The sequence below is a fragment of the Podarcis tiliguerta genome, assembly GCF_965153285.1.
Source record: "Podarcis tiliguerta genome assembly, chromosome: 12".
In the NCBI taxonomy this organism is placed as follows: Eukaryota; Metazoa; Chordata; class Lepidosauria; order Squamata; family Lacertidae; genus Podarcis; species Podarcis tiliguerta.
In genome coordinates this window covers 46,826,674-46,845,261 of record NC_139545.1, presented here as the reverse complement: position 1 = coordinate 46,845,261, position 18,588 = coordinate 46,826,674, and the positions used below count along the sequence as shown (strand labels likewise).

The 18,588-nt window shown below is 40.7% G+C and overlaps 1 protein-coding gene and 1 long non-coding RNA gene across 6 annotated transcripts in view; one reads left to right on the top strand and one right to left on the bottom strand.

Moving 5' to 3' along the window:
- The window catches only part of PTPRN2 (protein tyrosine phosphatase receptor type N2), a 607,197-nt gene that overhangs the window by 17,746 nt on the left and 570,863 nt on the right, over window positions 1-18,588 (bottom strand). Inside the window, exons 18-21 of the mRNA XM_083406151.1 lie at window positions 17,109-17,228; window positions 13,812-13,978; window positions 5,718-5,771; window positions 3,537-3,601 (exon numbers count right to left, since the gene is read on the bottom strand). Of these exons, the coding sequence (XP_083262277.1) occupies window positions 3,537-3,601; window positions 5,718-5,771; window positions 13,812-13,978; window positions 17,109-17,228 (406 nt within the window). The remainder of the gene's footprint in view (window positions 1-3,536; window positions 3,602-5,717; window positions 5,772-13,811; window positions 13,979-17,108; window positions 17,229-18,588) is intronic.
- The window catches only part of LOC310661115, a 131,969-nt gene that overhangs the window by 99,653 nt on the left and 13,728 nt on the right, over window positions 1-18,588 (top strand). For 3 of the 5 annotated variants that reach the window (XR_014503730.1, XR_014503731.1, XR_014503732.1), the window contains exon 3: window positions 5,287-5,372. This is a non-coding gene — a long non-coding RNA (uncharacterized lncRNA). Of the gene's footprint in view, window positions 1-5,286; window positions 5,373-8,063; window positions 9,173-13,722; window positions 13,826-18,588 lie in introns of those variants that run through there. The other 2 variants (XR_014503733.1, XR_014503734.1) reach the window with 2 other exon arrangements.

Genomic DNA, 18,588 nt, shown 5'->3' with positions numbered 1-18,588 from the left:
TGTTCCATAGCATATGCACTGGATGAAGAACAGTCTTTTCTCTGTCTTGAATCTTCCAACATTCAACTTCACTGGGCACCCATGTATTCTAGTGTTACGAGAGGAAAAACACACACCCCCTTTCCACATGACATGCTTGGAACCAAAAGTGCTGTACCAACAAGTACAAAATAACCCCTCTGCAGCACCACAAATCCAACTCAATGGTGTAGCGTTGGAAAATGTCGATCACTTCTCCTACCTAGGCAGTTATCTTTCCACAAGGGCTAACATTGATGCCGAAATCCAATATCGCCTGAGTTCTGTGAGTGCGGCTTTCTCCCAACTGAGGACCACCACATTTGCAGGGAAACCAAAATGCTTGTTTACAAAGATATTGTACTACCAACCTTACTATATGGTTGTGAAACATGGACCATTTCTAAAAGCCATCTCCAACTCCTTGAAAGGTTCCATCAACGGTGTCTCCGAAAAATGTTACACATCACTTGGGAAGACAGGCAAACCAATATCAGTGTACTGGAAGAAGCAAAGATCACCAGTGTTGAAGCAATGATTCTTCAACATCAACTTTGTTGGACTGGTCATGTTGTGTGGATGCCTGATGATCGTCTTCCAAAGCAACTACTCTATTCCGAACTTAAAAATGGAAAGTGAATGCTGGTGGTCAACAAAAGAGGTTTAAAGACTGTCTCAAGGCAAATCTAAAAAATGTAGTATAAACACTTGACAACTGGGAAACACTGGCCTGCGAGTGCTCCAGTTGGAGAACAGCCTTGACCAAAGGTGTCATGGGCTTTGAAGACACGAACTCAGGATGCAAGGGAGAAACATGCCAAGAGGAAGGCACGCTTGGAAATCCACACTGTGATCAACTACCACCCGGAAACCTATGTCCCCACTGTAGAAGGACGTGTGGAGCCAGAATTGGCCTCCACAGTCTCTTACGGACTCATTGTTAAAACCATGTTCATGGAAGACAATCTTTCTCAGCTGCAAGTGATCGCCAAAAAAGAAGATGATGCCATGCTTAGCTTTATAGACTTCTATCATGTCACTTCTGACTCGCCTTTTCTCTAAACCAAGAAGTCTCCAATGCTGCAGCCTTTCCTCCTATGAGATTTGTTCCATACCCTTGATGATTTTGGTTGGCCTTTCCAACTCTATGATTCTTTCCAACTCTATGATACCAATTGGTGAGGTGGCCAGAACTATACACAGTATTCCAAATGTGTTTGCACCATAGATTTGTATAGCTGAATCATGATAACAACAGTTTTGTTTTCAGTTCCTTTCCGAATGATCTCTAGCTTTCTCACAGCGGCTGTGTCACACTAGGTCAACATCTTCATCAGTCACCACCAGTTCAGACCCACTGAGCTTATATGTGAAATTTTTAATTTTTTTTTTTGCATTGACATGCATCACTTTATCCTCAATTGCATTTGCCATTTTACCACTCATTCACTCAGCACTGAGAGATCCTTTTGGAGTTCTTCATAATCTCCCTTTCTTTTTCATTATCTTCAACTACTTGGTATCATCAGCAATCCTGGCCACCTCACTGCTCACCCCTAACTCTAGATAATTTATGAACATGTTAAAAAGCACAGTAGCGATCTCTTGGGAGAACTCCACATTCTGCACCTCTCCAGAGTACTATTCCTAGTCTCTTCTTCCTGCTACTTAATCAACTCCTGATTGACAAGGGAACTGCTATGCTAAGCTTACTCAGGAGTCATCATTGAGGGATCTGGTTGAAAGCAAGTACACTATGTACCAAATGAAAAGTATTCACTCCTGGCTTAGCTTAGTTCCTACTGAAGTGTCTTTAGGGGGGAGAGTGTTTCTTACATTTATTTTCTTAAATTTATATCCTTTGTTAGTCATGGAAGGAATTACTGAACAGTTGCAATCAGTATCTAGGTAACATTGCAGGTATGCTTGGTCTTGAATTCTTAACACCCAGTGAAAGTGGCTTAGTGTGGAATATACCACTGTAGACAACTGTTTGCTGATGCAACTGTCCTGGAAGTGTTTTCAAATGGTTATGTGTGTTATCAAATGGTTATGCGTATACTACCTGGACAGTGGGACGTAGGTGGCGCTGTGGTCTAAACCACAGAGCCTAGGGCTTGCCGATCGGAAGGTCAGCAGTTCGAATCCCTGTGGTGGGGTGAGCTCCCCGTTGCTCAGTCTCAACTCCTGCCCACCTAGCAGTTTGAAAGCACGTCAAGTGCAAGTAGATAAATAGGTACCGCTCTGGCGGGAAGGTAAACAGTGTTTCCGTGCGCTGCTCTGATTCACTAGAAGTGGTTTAGTCATGCTGGCCACATGACCCGGAAGCTGTCTGAGGACAAACGCCAGCTCCCTTGGCCTATAGAGCTAGATGAGCGCCGCAACCCCAGACTGGACCTAACGGTCAGGGGTACCTTTACCTTTACCTGGACAGTATTCCATTTCCATTCTACTGGAAAACCATTGTGAGAAGGGGAGGGGGTGAAGAAGCAAGGCTCCATCCTGCCCCTACAACCCCGCAAGCTTCCCCCGCCCCCAGCCCCGCAAGTTCCGGGAGCAATGGAGAGGTTGCGCAACCTCGCCTTCGCTCCCGGACCCCCAGCCCCGAGGCTAAAAATGAAGCCAAGGCAGCTAGCGGGATCCATCCCGCTCGCTGTCATGGCTTCTTTGCTCTTTGGGGCTCGGGGGGGGGGGATTAATTTCCCCCCCTTTATCCCCCCCCCAATCTTTTCCTAGCTGAAGAGTAAGTAGTAAGTAGTGAGAAAAACTTCACTAGCACAGTGTGTGTGTGTGTGTGTGAGAGAGAGAGAGAGAGAGAGAGAAAGAGAGAGAAAGAAAGAAAGAAAGAAAGAAAGAAAGAAAGAAAGAAAGAAAGAAAGAAAGAGGGAGGTGGTGGTTTATGTTAAAGAGAAGCAAGAGAAAGGCCATAAAATAATGTTATATTGCTTAATATAACTCCCGTGACCTAGTTGATGTGTTCTGCAGCTTCACTAGAATACTGTGGAAACTTCCTGACTGAGCAAGTCAGTCACATAAGGGGAAAGGAGGAGCATAAAGAGAAATATTTCAAAAAGGTCAAAATATTCTACTTGCATATTTCAGTTTTCTGTCATCTTCAAAGCAAGAGAAGCCCTTGAACACAAATTACGGTCAGGTGAATGTCAACTGCTGCATACCACACAGAGAGTGAATGTAGGGCAAAACTAAATAAATATTTACTGCGTAGTTCATAACATTTTTTGCCAATAAAAGTTATGTAAATTTGTGAAAGTACAAATACAACCACACATGTGTGAGATTCATTCATATAGAGCTCCAGGGGTTGAAATTTTGCTTCATTTTTAATCACTGTGGACATCGGAAAAACAAAATAAAAAAAAGCCCCGAGAACATTCAGGCGAGGGTAAAATTTGCCTCTAATCTATCTGAGGCCCTTTTTGCGAATATTGCGCCTGCGTTGCCATGACAACGCCACCACATCTCAGAACTCAAAAAGCGACAGCACTTTCGATTCTCACCTTTGGCCATTTTATTGAGAACCATGTCAATTAGGATGTAGGTTCCACTTCTTCCCGCACCGTCACTACAGAGGGGGGTGGGGGTGGGGAGAGGGGAAAAAACAACAATAGCCCATGATCAATTCAACATGCTCAAAACCACGACAGAAATGCGATGCTGGAAGTAGAGTAGCATAAAAGGGCTGAGTTGAGGTGGAAGGATGATATACGTTAGGCAAGCTTTCTTTAACAAACTGTCCTCACAAGCTTGGCAGCTGCTACATTATTATTTGGATAAACTCTATAATTCTGCAAGATGGATTTGTGTTTTCGTTAAGGGCAAATACCTGCTTATTTTGGAAAGACGTCTCCAAATATTTTTGAACAGTACTGTGGTAAAGCGAGTAATTCTAGAAGCCAAGTATCCATGATCAAGAGCTGTTCAGTCAGGTCTGTTAGCGAAAAGCTAAAAGGACAGAATAGCATCTTCTCCAAATGACTGCTCTCCCCGGTATCTGAGCTTACAGGAACATTCATGTCAACAAACCAACCTTACGCTCACTTGCATCTTCTTAAACTGGGGGAGAAGGATTGTATTATTTCCTTATAAATCAATTGGATACTAGCCACCTGGGCTTGGGGAAAAATGCTGCCAATTTCCTTTTTCTTTAATATAGAAGCTGACTTGGTTAGGGGGGAAATACCACATAGATTCTGAAAGTATTTCTAACCCTCCTTGGAACACACAGGATAATTTTGGAGACTTCCAAGTGATTCATGTGAAGATGTCAAGATCCCTAATCTGAAAGCAGTTTCCATTTGCTGTCAGAAACCAGCTTCTAATTGGAAAGGTGTTAGTTTTCATAGATGTTGCCAGTATACAAAATTAAGATTCTAAGCAATCTATTTTTCTTGCCCTTTCCCCCAGTTTTTAAGGTGGCATTTTTGTGACTATGCTTGACGGAGAGAGGGGGAGGGAGATATATCACTTAAAGTAATTCGCTTTTGTTGATTTTCTTTACCTACAAAAATTATTTCTGGACTGGAGGGGTTTGGGGAGAAGACAGTGGTGTTACTGTGGTTTTGAATGCATTCTGATTTAAGTACAATTTACTAGATCAGGGGTGTGGTTTTTAACCACAGAGCTAACGTTTTGACATTAGGCATTGGACTTAAGAGTCAATAGAAATAATTGAGCGATTAAAAAAAAAAAAATTTGACAAGGATATCGTAATATATGTAAAAATTAGGAGGCATGTGCTTCTTCTCTTTTATAGCAAAATAAACCGTGCCAGTCCACGCAAATTCAGAAGTCTACCAGAGTCTTGAAAATGGCACAATTCCCTGAGTTTTACGCAACGGAGCCTCGAAATTGGCAGGGTTTTCTGGTTATAAACCACAATCTATGAACTCTCTTATTTGGAAGCAAATTCTCAGCTGGCTTACCAAATAATATGCTTCTTGGAAGTCTATTCTGTTTAGCAGTTCCTTAGTCTCAAATCTCTTCCTTTCCTATGAACTTGTGGCATTATGAACATGGAGGCAAAAAGACAGGCAGCCATGGACCAAATAAAGGCAGCTTGGATTCCCCAGTTCTGAGTCTCCCACACCACACCAGTCCTTGAACTGAACAGTATGGAATCCATGCCTAAACTGTATAATGAAATTTCTCTCAAAGCAGTCACACGTGGTATTGGGAAAAGTAATGTTTGAAGGCTTTTGAAATGTTCAATGAACTGCCAAGCAAGTAACAGGGCCTATTTATTTACAGATGCAGAGAGGGTGAGGCTACAACCGTACACTGATTTACCTGGGAGTAAAACCCCATTGAGCTTGATGCGACTTACTTCTAAGCAGGTATGAGATAGTGCTGTTTGGTGCCTGTGTGCACTGTATTGTTGCAGGTCGGAGGGAGAAGGAAGAATTGCTGGTGAGATGGTATTGAGACCCCACTGGTTATTTCTGATGGGCTTAAGCAACTTTCATATTTTCCATGGTGAAATCTGAAGTGTGAGGAATCTTCCCATTTACTAGAGACTCTCCTCATCAGCAAATGCAATTTTGGGGGGGGGGGGGCAGAACAATAAGGAACAGTTTTTGCTCATTTCACAAATCAAGCTACAGAATCATCTGCATATTTTGTTCAGTCCATGCAATCTCCTTGTGAGCCTCTTTTGAGGGTGGGTTGAAAATGGTACTTGCCTGCAATGAACAATTACCGGACAAGAACGACCCCTGTAGCACTTGTTTACTTTTCTGTAATAAAACAAATATAGACATTGATAAATATATTACTTTCTGAAGTAATCAGAAGCATTCCAAAATAAAGTATCTTCCACATATTACCCCCCCTCCCCCAAAGATGGCTTGGCATATTAAAGTAGCTCAACATAGGCTATGATCTTCCAGCCCGTTTTCCCAGTTAAAGGCTTAATGAAATTCTTAGGGCAATGGGTGCAATTCTCCAATCATTCCTCCTATAAAATAGCCATTGGGGCACATTTTTTAGTGGACACTGCCATAGATAAAACTACGTAGTCCAAGAATAGCAACCTTCGAAACTGCCAGTCTAGCTATCAAACTAGATTGTCGCTGCTCAGTGCCTGTATGCAAAGCCAAGCCCAAATCACATGGAAGTGTTACAACACAGACATATTAGTTATATGCTAGATCATGTAAACATTCGTGCAAACCCAGTGGGCTATTGCAAATGGAAGCTCCTGTACATACATGTCTTCTTGAATTCTTGAGTCAAAAGAAACAGAATTTTCACACATAACAGTAAAACACTTTTTAAAATACACTTCACACATCTGTAATGCAAATGAATGTAAAATCTACAGTTGATAGAAGGCATATTCCATTTGAAGAGCACTTTTTCAAAAGATAAAACCTCACCAATCAGCTGTTTGGCAGGAAAGGGGAAATCAAGTAGCAGTCCACCCCCCCCCACTTGCTTCTGATTAGTAGGAGTTAATCTTTGAAAAAGGTCTATGTCTGTACACTGCTAGATGCTTGATTGGAGATTGATTCAGGACCTATTTGGTGCATGCAGTTCCTCACTGTGAGGAAACCTGGTTTCACATACATGCAGAAGCTGCAACCCGCCCCCCCCCCCGGCTCCTCAGTAACTCCCACATACTAAAACAGCATGAGATAAGACTGAAATATCCTGTTTTTCAGCAAAGAAACAATGAAAAAAAATGCTATCAGTGGCGTCGTTTTTAAAACATCAACATAAGATTGTTTTAGCAATGTTGTTCACCCTGGTTTCTTCCTGTTCATGCCATGTGTAGAAGAGTACAAATAAATTTGTTCCTCTTATGTTAAATCTTGCAATTATTCTGCACTGGTGCTCTTCCACATTTTCACTGAAATTGACGTCTCTTAGTTTCAAAGTAACTGTACTTAGAAATGAAATGTAGAAGCTGTATTCCTGAAAGAGCAGGGTGGGGGGTGGGGACAGTCAGAGACCATTGAGGCCTTCATTGTTCTGTTTTTCAGAGAAATAGAAGCTAAGCCTATTTTTCCTCACGTCACAAAGTTGCCTTGGGCATTTTAGCGCCTCAACTTTAATTCCCATCTGTAAAATGGGAACGTTAGTTATCTATCTTACAAACTTGCTGCAAGGATGGGCATTAGAGGAGCTCTACTGTGTCAGATTAAAGTCCTTAACAACTATCACAGATAGATTTAAAATGGGAAATAAGTATTTCATCTAAAATTGAAACCCAGCAGCCCACAGATCATGCTTAAATGTTTCTGTGGTGTGGGTGGTTGTTGTTTTGTTTTTGTTTTTAATATGTACTTTATGGTTTTATTCTATATTTTATGCTGTGAACAGCCCTGAGAAACTCAGATGAAGTGTGGTATACAAATTAGAAATTTAATATAATAATAATAATAATAATAATAATAATAATCTGAGTTCTGCAGGGTATTTTTGTGTCAATTGGGCTATAGGTTTTAAATAAAGCCCATTGAAACGAAAAAAAATCCACCCCTCTGTTTTTCTGCAAAGTGCAATTGGGGGCTTACTACAAATAAAAATCTTCAAAACATCCCACAGAAATAGGTAAGATTTTTGAAGCAGTGGCATCTTTAGGCAAAGCATATCCAGACTATGGCTTAAATCTAAAGGACCACAAAATTAGTTCCAACGTGCCCAAAGGGACTTTGAGCTTTTGTTTCTCAAAAAGCAATCCCGCTGCCACATGGCAAGCTACTTTCAAAATCTAAGTGTCTTCCAAAAGCAGTTTGTGATACTGCAAGGGGATCTGCCGTTCAAAAGGAAAAAATCCCAAATCCACTAAGGATTCCCAAGCCTATTAGTGCACCCAACCTGGCTCTTTGGCTCTTTAGCTTTCGCCTTTTCCATTTCCACACTAGGGCTGCCTCTCAACAAGGGTCATCATTCTTGTAGTATTGTTTCAGTGCAGACCCCAACACTGTCACATCACCAAACTGTAGTTTGATTAGCAGGAATGCTCAGTTGGCTCCCCCTCTTCCCATCTCATGCTGATATTCCTCTTCCCTTTGGTTTCGCAGATAGCTGGTTAGCATGGCAGGTACACTGATATATTCACTAACTATATCCCTTCAGGCATAATCATGTGAGGGATCGTCTGGGCTCTGCCCTCCATCATGGTAAACTGAGGAACTTCTGGCTTTTCCAGGGCACTAAATAGCAAAGAATTCCTTCTTTACACAGCTATGCTCCAGTTCATGGCAATTTAAAATGGCAATGAGGGAGTGGAGCTAGTGCATGCCCCCCCCCTTGCCCGATTACTCTGCTCAGTAACAGAAAACCTGAACAGGGCTTATATACGATGCCCAAGCAAGTGTTCACAAACCCACTTTGACCATAGTTTGAGGCTTACTATAGAACGGTTAGCAAAAGCACTATATCCATAATGGAAGGGCAGGGCATTTCCATTTAAAATGGAGGAGTTGTGAAGAGGAGTTGTGAACCTGAGGGGTACTCCCAACTGCCCACCATGTAGTAAGCTAAAAAGGTAAAGGACCCCTGGATTGAGGCACTAAAATGGCCAAGTCGAGTCAAAGGTGACCATGGGGTGCGGCGCTCATCTCACTTTCAGGCCGAGGGAGCCAGAGCCTGCTTTCCAGGTAATGTGGCCAGCATGATTAAACGGCTTCTGGCACAATGGAACACCGTGATGGAAGCCAGAGCACACGGAAATGCCATTTACCTTCCCGCTACAGCAGTACCTATTTATCTACTTGCACTGGCGTGCTTTTGAACTGCTAGGTTGGCAGGAGCTGGGACAGAGCAACGGGATCTCACCCCGTTGCATGAATTCCAACTGCTGACCTTCTGATCAGCAAGCCCAATAGGTTCAGTGGTTTAGACCCCAACCATGTGGTAGAGGTTGGTCTGTTTGGGCGAATGGGGCAATGTCCCACCAACCTTAATCTACCTTCAGTAGGCTGAGACCTGCCTGGCATTCATTACTTACAAGCAGTCCAAGCGGTGGGCACTACCTGTGAGCTTCCTCCTCATTATTTCCGCAATGCCCTGGTAGAAATCAGCAGGAAGGAGGAGGATGGGGACAAAACCAGCATTAGTTGGCTCTGCTTGTTCTTGGCTCTGCCTCTGCCTACTGTTGGCCTCTCTCTGCCTTCTGACCCCACCAGTCCCAATGCAACCATGACAGTATGGCAGCATTAACGGGAAGAATTATATTTGCAATGATGTGCCTTCTTGCAATGTTAAGTGCTGGACCAAATGGTACAATTGTCGCAGAGTGAATGGTTGAGTTCTCATCCTAAAGAATGGGGATATCAGACGCTGGTTTGAAATCAAGGTAGCATGATCAATTAGAGCCAAAGGCTTTCTGAGAGGTGGGAGTTTAACATTTTAACCCTTTCTAAGGGTAATATTTTCATTATTATCGTTATGCTGAAATAGCAGAGTCTTGGACTTGGAAAAAAGGCCTTGGGATAGAAATACACGACCAGCAGCTCATTAACGGTTGTTCTTCTGAATGCACAGCAAAAGCCAATTTACACTTCACGTGGTATGGCAGGTATGTTAGTGTTTGCTGTGTGACTGAGAGATGTGCCTCTCCCAAAACAGATGAACACATGCGGTTCCCTGGTGGACCTGTCCCTGTGTGTTTAGGGATGTTGCATTCCACCCTTCACACTTCACAGCAACCAACAGCAGGCTACTCACAGGGGCATGTGAAGCGTTAATCAACTCCGAGGACTAGCTAGAAGTGTTAAGACATTTATTTTCATATTGCTGTTTCCCACATATGCCCATTAAAAATCTGCATGGCTCCTTACCTATAGATAATCATATTGGCAACTTAGCATAATTTGTCTTTTTTTAATTGACACCTGAATCATATTTCAGAAGGCATTTGAAAATAATTGTTTCAAAACAAGCTTTGCTGAGAAATAGCTTTGGAACATTGAGATATACATGGTTTCATTCAAAGTTTAGTCCTTTCAAACTCAGTAAAAACCTTTTTTGATAAAGTAAGGTTCTGGGTGTTTTAATATTTATTTATTATTAAGTTTATATGCTGCACCTTCCTCAAGGAGCCCAGGGTGGCAAACATGGCAATACTAAAACGATACAATTAAAACTTTTAAAAACAGTTAAAACATCTAAAAGCAATCACCTACAGTCAAACTAATTATTTCAGGTTTGCTATGGATAGAATTGCCAACCATTAAACACCTGGGTAAGTAGGAATGTTTCTAAATTTCTCCTAAAAGTTAATAGTGAGGGAAACTGACAGACTTCACTAGGGCAACTTATTCCAGAAACGGGACCACCACTGAGAAGGCCCTGTCATGGGTAACTGTCTACCGGGCCACCCCTGATGGTGGCACCATTGTAGGGTTCAAGCTGGTTGATATTGGAGAAGGTACTCTTTTGCGTAATTAAGTCCCAAGCCATTTAAGGCCTTATATGCTAGTACTAATACCTTAAATTGGGCCCAGTAGCTCACTGGCAGCCAGTGTTGTTCTCTAAGGACCAGTGACACATGATCCATTGGTCTGCCCAACTTACCAACCTAGCAGCCACATTCTACACTAGCTGCATTCCCTGGAACTTCTTCAAGAGCAGCCCCACATAGAATACATTACAGTAGTCCAGGAGCCAGGAATGGCTAGAGCTGGCAAACAAGCCTAAGCTTGGCATAAGCCCTCCTAGCCATAGAAGCCGCTTGAGACTCCAGTGACAAGTTGGAAGCAAGGAGTACCCCGAAACTACAAACCTATTCCCTCAGAGGAAGTACAACTCCTCAAATAATAGGTTGAACACCTAATTCCTGGACCCAGGAGCCACCAGGAACCAAATAAAGTACATACATACACATATAAATATATACATTTACACGCACACACACTTCAAGAGGGAGGAAGAGGAGGAGGAGAAGAGGAGGAAGAATTAACTAGGAAAGAATGATTAGTAATACAAACCAACCCTTGGTTCATTGAGTGAAAAAGAAATCACCATGCAAACCATCAGCAAGCAAAGGTCAGAGGTCGTTAGAAGCTCAGAAAAGGGGTTTCCCATATTGTCCCTGCAGCAGAGTCACAGTTTCCAATGATCACTTTTGTGACTATGCAACTGGGCTTATATTACTAGCTGCAACATCACAAAAATGACACTGGCAACCGCTAATTAGCTGGCAAAATAAGAATTTGACCATTTTTAAAGTGAGCAGTGTTAGTAAATGCCATTGCACACAGCAAGCAGTGATAGCATAATATATATTTTAAGCAAAGCCCTCACATGTGATGCTAATTATCTTTTAGCTTAGCAGTGTCTCTTTAAAGTGTAAATGTGCTCCCTCTGGGCTCCAGGAATATTTAATTACACATTATCAGTGCATGACTAACAAGCTAGTCCAGAGTTTAAACGATTGGTCTATTGTTCAAAATAAAATTAGGTTTCTATAACCATGAAAACTGACCAGTGTTTTCAGGAGAAGTTTCATTTATCAAGCACTGCATTCTGCATGGATATTTTAAGCTTATGGAGGGAAGAAAAATCTGCCTTCATTCACCAATTGATACTAGATTTCACAATATTTTAATTCACCTACTCAACACAATACAATCTGAAACATTGTCTAATATAGAGGAACAAAAGAAGTGCAAGCTTGTTGTTTTCAAAATCTCACAAAATTTGCTTCCAGGAGTGAAAAATGCACATAGATTTCAGAAGCTCTGGGACAAGCTAATTTGGGGGGGATCCAATTTTTCTTGGTGATATTTTCTTAGTTGTTCATTATTTGCATCTATACATACATACCTATGTAAGCATATAAATATACATACATTTACAAATATATATTTTTATATAAACATGTTAGATGTGTGTCAAAACATTAAAAGGATGGGAGTCACACTTAGTAAGACTTTATCTGAGTATTTGTAGTTGCAAAAAAAGGAAAGTAGCTAAGCCAGAGGTACTTTTTTCTGAAAGTGTGAAACATTAAATTTCAATATCAAGAGAGGGAGAGTATTTATTGCTCTTGCTGATTGCTTCAGTTGTAAGGTAATTACGATTGCCAATATACTTAAGTTCCCTTTAAAAAGAGCATGGAGCGTTTTGTTTCCCTTAAAATATATAAAATTGATTCTATTTAAAAGCAAACTGTGAATAGCTTTTAAACCTTTACCTGAAAAGCACCTCCACTATATATAGATTACATGTTCATTTTATTTTCTTTTAAAACCAGCTGGCTTCTAACTCAATCACTCCAACCTCTACTCCTGTGGCCGAGCATTGAAAAAGGGCTTGTAACCTTTACCCCTTTGTGACTGCAGTAAGAAGAAATTCTTGCTGTCTACCAATGCTGGTGTTCCGATTTTGATTTATTTTTTTAGCTGAAGTAAGCAAAACCTGGGTATGTAGAACTGCAGGACTGGTACTTAAACAATGCAGAAACCTGAAAAATCTGTGGGTTGGATTCAGATTAAGTTAATCATACCCTAGGTCATGACAAATCCCAATAATTTAAAAGCAACTAAGTTAAGTCAGGATTCAACCGTGGGTCTTTATGTAGCCTGCAAACAGAAATCAACATGCACAAAGCTTTTCAAGACGCAACTGTAAGCCACATAGACCATTCCCCCTTTTAAATGTGCCAGGGCGCATTTTTACGACATGCCTCATAAGAGCATTTATTTAAGAGTGCAAGTTCAGAGGACTCAGCTATGGTATTTTAATCAGAAGTAGCATTACATGGAAGAACTTTCATATATAAGCGGTACTGCGATTTGCACATTCCAATGAACTAGTGTGAGACTGTCAATGAACTCTGCTAAACATCATCTTAGCATACCTTCAAAATGCGAGGAGGGATAGTCCTCCGAAACAATGTGGAATTTCAGAAGCTACCTAGACAGTTGGAAAATCAAAAGCAATGCCAGCCCACTACCCAAAACTAGACATCAGATTCTTGTTGCGAAACAACTGCGAAAGTGACCAAAAATGTTTTCAGTATACACGGTAGCCTGGAAATGGCACTCCTAACCCTAGGAGGTCTGGGATGGAGAGGGTTAGGTAGACTAGCACACCTCATGGCTTCTCAACCCACAAGAAGCAGCCAGTTTAGTACCCACTTTAAGATGCTTCTCCCATGAGACGCATTCTCTGGCATCTTTAATCTTCATATTTAACCTTGTTCTAATTAATGCAATTGGGTTCATTTCGCTTGATGCCCCAAGCAGGGCATGGTGACATTACCTTGGCACACTGTCATGACTTTAGCAAAAGGGCTCTATGCATGAATTGCACCTGAAGGCAGACACATGCAACAACATACTTGGCTGTGCAGGCAAAGTTTCTCTACTGTGGCCACTGCATATAATGCAAACAAACACCTTATGCATAGATAAAATTGCTGCTTTAGATTCCAAGTCAGCACACTGATCATGGTGCTAAAAATACCGTGTGCCATTATTTACTTACACACAGAATCCATTTGCACCACTACATCTGCCTACAACTCCATGGCTAACATAGCATTCAAAGTATCCACTGGTTTAGGATAATTCCCTGGTTCCTGACCGGGTTCTTAAGTGGGATTATTTCTTCTGCATGGCAGTTTTTAAAAATGTGAAACTATGGGCAGCTATTCAACTTAGAAAGAATTTTTTTTGGGGGGGGGGTCATATATCTGAGTTTCCTTATGAACAACTTTTGATGGCATTTTAGGTGGCACTCAGAAACAGTCCCAGATGCATGTCTGACTCACCAGCCACTATATGCACCTAACTTAAAACTATTCACTCTTTGTGTTGTACCTGCGAAAATCCAGAAGGGACCTTGTGGAAGTGGGCACTTTCTGGTCATGCCAGGTAAGGAAATGGAACTGTGTCACGGTTCGAGTCTCATTGGTTTGTAGGTTTTTCAAGTAGAAACTTCTCACAAGGAAATCTTCACACCAGATGTGCTCTGAGACCAGATTTACCTGCCGTTGCACGAAAAATATAAAAGTGAATTAAATATGGAATACAGGAGATAATCACACACATGGCATGTTCTATTGGGAATATCTGACATTTCAAAATATTCTCTTTTGGACAGAAAACATGTGCCTTGTTGGAGTGGGCTTATTTAGGAATTTTTCTTATTTTGCTTATTACTTGAAGTTTACTTCCTTTTAACTCAAATACATATTTTTGACAATCTGCTCTGATGGGAAAAGTTGTATGAACTTAAAATGCCACTTTTCCAAGCAAAAATGGCCCACGTAAAATAGCCTATACTATTAAACTAGCAATAAACACAATAAAAACCCTTATTATCGTAAACAACACAATAATAAAATGCTACAAAACGTAGGTGCTACCCACCAGAGAAGCAAGGAGGAGGAGCTTCTTACAAGAGCCCCATGAAATCTCATGAAACTCTCACAGGATCCCATGGGGCTCTTGTAAGATCTCTCTGGAGCCTAGAAGTTGTCATTGTGTGACCCACTGACCCAGGTAAGCGAGGCTTCAGTGGGGGTTTGGGGACACAGAACGACAACTTTCCCGTTTTGCCTCACACACTGAAATGGACTAGACTGCCCCTGCTGTTTGGTCACTGAGAAGTAATGTGGCTTGAGTTATTTGATGAACAGCCGGTTAGTCTTATTAACTTTAAAAAGTGTTTTGTATATCAAGCCTAAACATTTGTGCTGGATGGACCTAGCATTGTCAGTGGTAAGGGAAATGCTTTTCATTAAGGCTCTGGACTCAGCCCTAGACACCTTGAAGCTTTGAACACAATACTGAGCTACATGGACCAGTGGTCAGGCACAGCATAGCCGTTTTAAATACAGTGGTACCTTGGTTTGCATGCATCTTGGTTTGCAAACATTTTGGATCACAAACATGTCAAAAGTGCGTGTCCCGGTTTGCAACCTTTTTCTGGGATTACGAACAAAAATTTTTTTGGAGGCCCCATTGGCGAAAACGCACCTTGGGTTACAACCTGTTTTGGTTTACAAACGGACCTCCAGAATGGATTATGGTTGTAAACCAAGGTACCACTGTATTCCCAATGCAGAATCAGGCCCCTGCGATACCAGAACAGGATTGCTATGCCTGGCGAGTGGTTCATTACAAATAGGATTTGATTTTGATTTAAGCCTATTAATTCTGCTTAAATCCAAAAACTCTTATCTTAAGTTGTTTTAATACGATCACCAGTAATTCAACCTAACTTAGGCGAATATATATCTTTGCTTCTTTATCCTGCTTTAACATTAAGCAGAATCAGAGCTGATCCTGCACCAAAGAAAGTTATGAAAGTGAGAGAAACACACACGTGTTGTAGGAGATGCAGATGGCCCTTCACACCTAGAAGCAGACACAGATAATGCCTAGAGAAACAAATTCACTATCCATACTTAAGCAAGGTTGGTTCAATCAATTTCTGTTCTGCATCACTTTTGCATGTATTCATGCCCCATTTCTGCACATATGCATTTTAAAAACAAACCACGAATGCAAATTACTCATTTATAGCCTTTATTTTAACACTATGCATATATTTTTTTTCATTTTATCCTAGAATACAGAATTTAAAATATATTTTGAGTTGTTGTTTGTTTTTTAAGCCAAGAACTGCACTGCAAAATTTGGAGTAGCGCGAAATGCAAAGGATAATGACATTAGAATCCACACCTCAACGTATAGGAGGTGCCGTTTGAGTTAAGTTTGCATTCAAAAATAGGAAATCCCTTAAACATCTCTATCGAATGTGACTACTGCTTGTTGACGATCCAAGACAAACAAAAAGAGGTCTGCCCTACCAGTCCTCATTGAATTCCTCCTCTCGCCCCGCCACTTGTGCATAATAAACTCTTCCCCCCTGCATGTAGAAGTCAACAACTGTGGCTGTTTGACTTATGCATAGAATCAAGCTGGACTCTATAGATACAAAGCAGAGTGAGGCCATATTTGTTCAAGAAGTGTTGCCATTAGTTATTGCTTATTCAAAGTATTTCTGTATAGCATAAGCTGGCAAGACAATTTTACACACAGGAAACAAATTTTGCTTTAACTGACTTAACATGGCCCTGCAGGTGTTGCTGGACTACACCTTCTATCCAGCCCTGACCATTAGGCATTTTGGCCAGAGCCGATGGGAGTTGGAGTTCAACACCTGGAGCATTATGGGTTCCCCATATCTGTTTTAATAGAATCAACAGTTGCAGAGGCCCTGCCTGCAACAAAGTAGTGGTCAGGATGGAAACTTTAAAAGGTACCTATTTCGGGCCAGAGGGAAGCCCAATGATGTATAAATGTATCTGGTTTTCAGCAGCTCATTACTGGTCAATTTGTCGTAATATACACATTTTTTTGCAAAGCAAAAATTTAATCCCTAATACGTTTTTGTGTGTTGTTCTCAAGTGAACAGAATGAGAAAGATGGTGGAGGTCTACCTCCTATGCACTATCTGTTAGGAATTATGGTTGAAATAGGTTTTGCTCAGGACTTGGCACCCTATATTATTTAGTAAGCTTTTATAACGGAGTCACAATGCCTGGTCTTATAGCAAGATAGACCAGATTGTTGCAGCCACCTCGGTGCATTCTGCTATTTGGGGTGTCGCAGCTATGTACATCTATAGTTCTGAATTGAAAAAAATGCTAAACAAAAATTAGCTTAATTATCAAAATCATAGGTAGGCCTTTTGATAGGGTGTGGAGCCTACAGCTGCTGTTAAATATTTATAGGCACAATATTTTCTTATAATGTATACATTTTAATTTCCCCCTTATTTGTATTTTAAATGTTTGTGCATCTGTGTGCGTGTGTGTGTGTGTGTGAGAGAGAGAGAGAGAGAGAGAGCACATTCTAATTTTCAAACCTCTTTGGTCATGTATATATTTAGAATCTGCACAGAATTGCTTTCCTGCTAACCGTTCCATCAAGATATGCATAGAATTTTCAATGAAGCTGAAATGATTCAAGAGCCACAAGATTGCATTTTATGGTAGACCTCAGCTCAGTTTGCAGGTCAAATCCCATTAAGCAATATTTTCCTCTGTATGAAATCAATCCACACACTTACTGTCAGGTTTACAAGCAGATATTTTGTTTAAGTACCTCGTAGATATGGTAGAGGTTTGACCCTTCGTCTGGCCAATAGTGGTAGCACTGTTTGACTCCGTTTTCAGCAAGGGGTGTCAGCATGACAATAACGACACAGCCGTTTTCCCAGACCATCTGCACACAAAGAAAGACACCGTGGCCACACTGTGACTGCCTAATTACTGCATGACATGTATAATTACGGCACTCAGACACACAATCGAAATTTATTCCATTCACAGGAAATGTATTTCATTTTCATTAGACACTTTTTCTCTGCAGCTGCTTCCAAATCTCTGAATAAACTAGCGTCATATTTTGCATGTTCACATGAAATATTAAAGATTCTCCAAAGAATTCCTCCAAATACTTCTAAAATAAATTCTATGCCTTTCTTTACAATTATCTCCAGTTCTTCTTCACTTTCACACTCCCAATTTACAGAGGAAACAATAGTGCTTTTCGTAGAAAGTCTGCTGCATCATATTTGGTTGCAGAACGCAAACCCAATATGGATGTGTGTAATTAACAAAATAGCAGCAAAATCTGTCATGCTAAGTCAAAGAGAGATGCTGCTTCTTTTAGATGCCTGTCATGTTAAAAGATAATCAGTTGAGCTGTCATATTAATGCTAGAAAAACAGCAGACAGAAAAACAAAAACCAGTTGCCTTCTGGAGTTGTATTGGGAGGGAGAGAATAAGTTGTATACTTATTCTCCCCCTCCCATCCCAAATGAATCATCCTACAATAAGTCAGTGGATCTACTCAGTAGCAAAAATCGACAATACAGGTTTCAGATTTGACTCATAAAATTTTCAAGAAATACATGTAAAATAAAATATAATGCAACCTACCCTCTGGGCTATATTTTCCCAAAATATACAGATATCACCATGAACATATGATAACAAGGAAACTTCAACAGTGGGACTGTTTAATAATGTAGTGTCGCCCCAGAGCAAGCAAACAAGAATCTAAGGCACTCTCAATTAAAGGTCCGCTAGATGTTATTCATAGAAGCAACAAAACAAGCTAGGGTAGTATATCTGTGCTGGAAAAACAGCCTGTTGTTGAACAAAAACCCTCCTGAATTAATATGGAGCTGCATAATCAAGAAAAGTCTTCATTATTGTGGTGTACATTGATGCTATATTTGCATGCAATTTTCATTGTCTTTTTATTAGCATACAAAATTATCTCATGAAAAGGAAATTGGACTTACTGCAAAGGGTTACGTTTATTTCGCAGAAATATTTATAAGCAACTGCATTGAAATGTAAATGGAGTAAACAAGAAAAGGGGGCATTGGGATAAGAAGCACAGGGATGTTACATTCAATTAAAAGCTTCCTTCTTTGTGGCACAGGGATTTATTTTTACCTTAATTTCATTTGCTTTATTTACACAACAATGACTCTTTTTAAAAGGAAAAAAGCCTTTGTACAAATTTTGGATAGCATTAAGACAAAGACAAAGGTATATTGTAATGCTAGGG